This window comes from Gracilinanus agilis, unplaced genomic scaffold (assembly GCF_016433145.1).
Source record: "Gracilinanus agilis isolate LMUSP501 unplaced genomic scaffold, AgileGrace unplaced_scaffold41675, whole genome shotgun sequence".
Classification (NCBI taxonomy): domain Eukaryota; kingdom Metazoa; phylum Chordata; class Mammalia; order Didelphimorphia; family Didelphidae; genus Gracilinanus; species Gracilinanus agilis.
The window spans coordinates 1-3,870 of record NW_025375439.1 but is presented as its reverse complement, the minus strand read 5'-3'; the positions used below and the strand labels follow the sequence as shown (position 1 = coordinate 3,870).

General features: G+C 61.9%; 1 protein-coding gene across 1 annotated transcript; it reads right to left on the bottom strand.

The window, feature by feature from the left end:
• Positions 1-674: 674 nt before the first annotated feature.
• LOC123255246 (proline-, glutamic acid- and leucine-rich protein 1-like) lies at positions 675-2,510 on the bottom strand (the record flags this gene model as incomplete). The annotated part of the gene is made up of 4 exons (XM_044684083.1): positions 675-1,503; positions 1,636-1,709; positions 1,907-2,000; positions 2,097-2,510. Coding segments are annotated over 4 exons (630 nt in total), but the record flags the coding sequence as incomplete, so codon positions are not given.
• Between the last annotated feature and the right edge of the window lie 1,360 nt (positions 2,511-3,870).

Here is a 3,870-nt window from a genome sequence, read left to right as displayed (position 1 = left end):
CTCCGGGGGGCACAACCTGAGGGGGGCCGGGCAGGAATCCTTCTTCTTATGTAAACAGTTTGTAGGCTCAGGATGGGGGGCTGAGGAGTCTCCAGAGCCAGCCTGGCTCCTCTTTTATAGATGAGGAACCCCGTGGGGTCCCACCTGCACCCCAGGGCCTGGAGCCCCAACATCTAAAGACAAGGTCCGGCCTTCCTGTCCTCCATGGCTCTGTGGGCCTCCCCCAAAGGAGAATTTAGAAATACCAACTTGTGGTTAGAATGAGGGGGGTGCCGGAGCTCCTGGGTCCCAACCTGGCCTCACTCTTTCTAGCTGTGGGACCTGGGGCGAGTCCCCAGCTCTTGCCTTTACCTCTCTCTTCTGCCTCGATTACCCATCGGACCAATTCTAAGGTGGGGCCCCCAATATTGGAGGTGAGAGGAGGCGTTTCCAGCTTTGGGGTGCCAGGAGCCCCCAAGCCACTCAGAATGGCCCTTCAGTGGGAAAGTTCAGTGGTCTGGACGGAGGGGGGCAGGACCGCCTCGCTTTTGGCGTTGGCACAGGGCCTCAAACCACACTGACCCCTGGGACTGCCCCCTAGCAGAAGGAAGCCCCCCCTCAAAGTGCTGCAGGTAGAAAGGGGGGCTCGCCTCCCCCCCACCCCAGGGTCCCCAAAAACAGGCCAGAGACGCTTGTTAGAACAACTCAGCAAAATAAAATTCCGGTTTATTGTTGGACAACAGGTTTCACACATACATCAAACAGGCCAAAAAAAAATGTTTAAACAAAACAAAAAAACCAAAACAAAAAACCAAAAAAACCCCAAAAGAGCAACTTCAAAGAGACAAAGGAAAAAAAAAGGAAAAAAAAAAAGAAATACCTTTTATCTTTGGCCTTTTAACCATCTCATACGAACCAACTATTTATTGTACAGCTAAGTACAGACACAAAAAGTTATTGGAATGCTCGGAATCAGATTGTATTTTTGTCGTCGTTTTTGCTTTTTTTACAAGGTTTTGTTTCTCTCCTTTGAGATCGTAAGGAACATGGTCACACGACAAGCGAAGCCAGAAGCGGGACAGAGAACACGGCAAAGGCTGTTTGGTCGTCCGAGAGCACGAGAAATGGCTGACCCCCTAACGATATGTACAAAAATATAAAATGTAAATAAAAAATACAAACAAATTTTCCTTTTAAAGTACTTTTAAGAAAAAAAGCAGGGCCTTGGAGGATTTGGTCTGGTCTCCCTCCCCTGGTGGAAGTCTGGGCGGGTGGTGGCGGGCGGTCGGTCAGGAGCGTGTCATCTGCGTGGGTGGTGGCGGCGCCCATGGGCCGGGCCTCTGCTCGAAGGTGACCACGTGTAGATTCTGAGACGGGAAGTGGAGGGTGGACAGGTCACTGCGGCCTTTTCTTTTCTTGCTTTTTTAAAAATTTACATTTTTCCCTTTTTTTTTTCTTTTTCGTTTTTTTTGCCGTCTAGTCATCCTCATCAGTCTTCTGCTTCTTGGGGTCCACTTCCTCCTCCTGGGGGAGGGGGGGCAGACAAAGGGTCAGCAAGGGACAAGAGGGGACAGTGACCACCCCCCAGGCCAGGGCCCCTCCGGCACCCATGCCTGTGCCAACACGGGGCTGGGGGGCAGCACCCCCCCCACATACCTCATCATCCTCGGCTGCCCGCTTGCCCGTAGCTGTCTCGGCATCATCGTCCTCGTCTCCATCTTCTTCCTCACCTGGAGGGGACCAAAAGGGACGCTCAGTGCTTCCCAGAAGCCCCCCAAAGCCAGGCCCAGAAGGGCTCTTTGCAGTGCCCCTGCCCCAAGGAGCTGCTCCTCAGGGAGCCCAGGATGGTCTCCTAAAGGGGTCTGGGAGAAGAGCTGGCTGACCTCCCGGGGTGCAGCCCCCCCACCGGGCCCCCCAGGCTCCTCACCATCTCCTTCTTCTTCTTCATCTTCCTCTTCGCCACCTTCTTCTTCCTCTTCGTCTACCTCGTTGTCAGCCTCCTGCTCACCATTCTCCTCATTCTGGGGGGGGGCACAGAGAGGGGGAGGGGCGTCACGCTTGGCCCCCCCCAGAGATGTGCCACCCCCTCCCCCCCCAGCCCCAGGCCCAGCACTCACCGCGTTCCCGTTAGCGGGGGCATCGCGGCCATTCTCCGTCTCCTCCACCACTTCCTTCTTCTCTTTCAAGTCCTTCAAAGCAACAGAGGGAGGTGCTGAGTGTTGGGTCAGGAGGGGGAGGCCAGGCAGGTGTAGACGGGCCCCTGGGAGCTCCCCCCCAGGAGGGACTGGTTGTTCCCCAAGGAATGGGGGAAGGGGCAGCCCCTGCAGCCAGCTGCTGCTCCCGTTTCCATCTGGCCCCGCCCCCCCGGAGGGCACCTGCTCCTCCCGCCGCCCAGGCTGCAACACATCCAGCCTCCAAAGCCAAGGGCAGGACCGCCCGGGCTGGGCCGGCCTCCTCGCAGCTGCTGCCCCTCCCTCCCTCCCCTCCCCCTCCCCCAGGCACGGGAGGGGGGGGTGAAGGGGGCCGGGTAACTTTCCACGCCCGCCCCACTACAGCCGGGGTTACTGCAGGCCCTCCGAGGGCAGGAGCCCCGAGGAGCAGCCCTTGGCTCGTCTGGGCTCCGCACGCCCACCCTGCGCCCAAGGGCCCAGCCCGGCTCTGCACGCACTTTTCCAAGAGCTGCAATCTGCTGCTCCGCCACCGTGGGGCGCGCTCAGCTCCCTCCTGCGCAGGTCCCCCGCCCACCCGCCCCCGGCAGCCCAGGTGGGGGGAGGGGAGGGGAGGGGCCGGGGAGGGATGGATGGGGGCGGGGAGAATAGCCCCGCCGCGCAAGCGCGCAGGAGCCGGGCCGGCTCCAATGAAGCCGGGGTGGCTGGCTTAGCGCGCGGGCCTCGGGGCTCCGCGCAGAGCACGTGGCCCCGAGCTCCCTTGAATGGTAAAGCCCCCAAAAGCCCTTAGAGTGGAGGGGAGCCTCCGCGGGACCCCCCACCTTGCCTCCAGCAAGGTCCTCCTTTCAGAGCGCCCCCCGCCCCGCCTCAGACTAAGGCAACCCTGGGAGAGCCGCCGGCGTCCATCAACAAGCCGGCCCCCTTCTCCCACATGGCCGTGGAGAGTCCCCTCAAGTCCCGAGGGTCCTCATTTGACCCTGCAGCGGCTGGGACCCCCTGAGGGAAGCTCTAGAGAGGCCCCGGTCTCTTTCCCCATCCCTTGGAGATTCGGGGGGTCTCCAATCTTCGGGTCCCCAGGCAGGCGTCTCCGCCGCATCCTTCTAGCCCCAGCTGGCCGGGCTCCGACCAAACAAAGCCCAGGCTGGCCGACGGGCGGCGGGTAAGAATAGCCGCCCCGGCGCTGGGGGGGGGGGAGGGCCCCCCCCACAGGCTGGCGCGCACTTTCAGGCGGGGAATTAAGTGCGCCCCAGGGAGGGGGCGCCGCGAGCTAAGGAGACGTCAAGGTGACGGCCAAGCCCGCCCCCCCGCAGCGCCCCGGGGAAGGCGCCCACTAGCCACAATGGTGGGGGGGGGGGTTGTCCCGCTCGTTTCCAGCCTCCGCGCTCTGGCGAGCAGCGGAGGCTAGGCTTCCCAAAGCTAGACTCCCAGAGAGGGAGCGGGTTCGCGTGGGCTCAGATCCCCCTGGTCCGGGTCGGCCACCCCCTACGAAGGGATCCCAACCGGGATGCGGGGGGGGCTTTGTTTGCTCCCGGCGCTCAGCGGGGGCCACCGAGCTCTGTCCCGCCACCCCCACCCGCGCACTTCACCATTCACTTCCATTTCCCCGCCCGCTGCCCCACTCCATCTCGCTCGCTGCTCCGGGGTGGGGGGGAGCTTCCCGGCTGGGAATTGTGTTAGCAGGGAAGCCTAGGGCCCCTGCCCCACCCCGCCCCTCCCCTGGGGC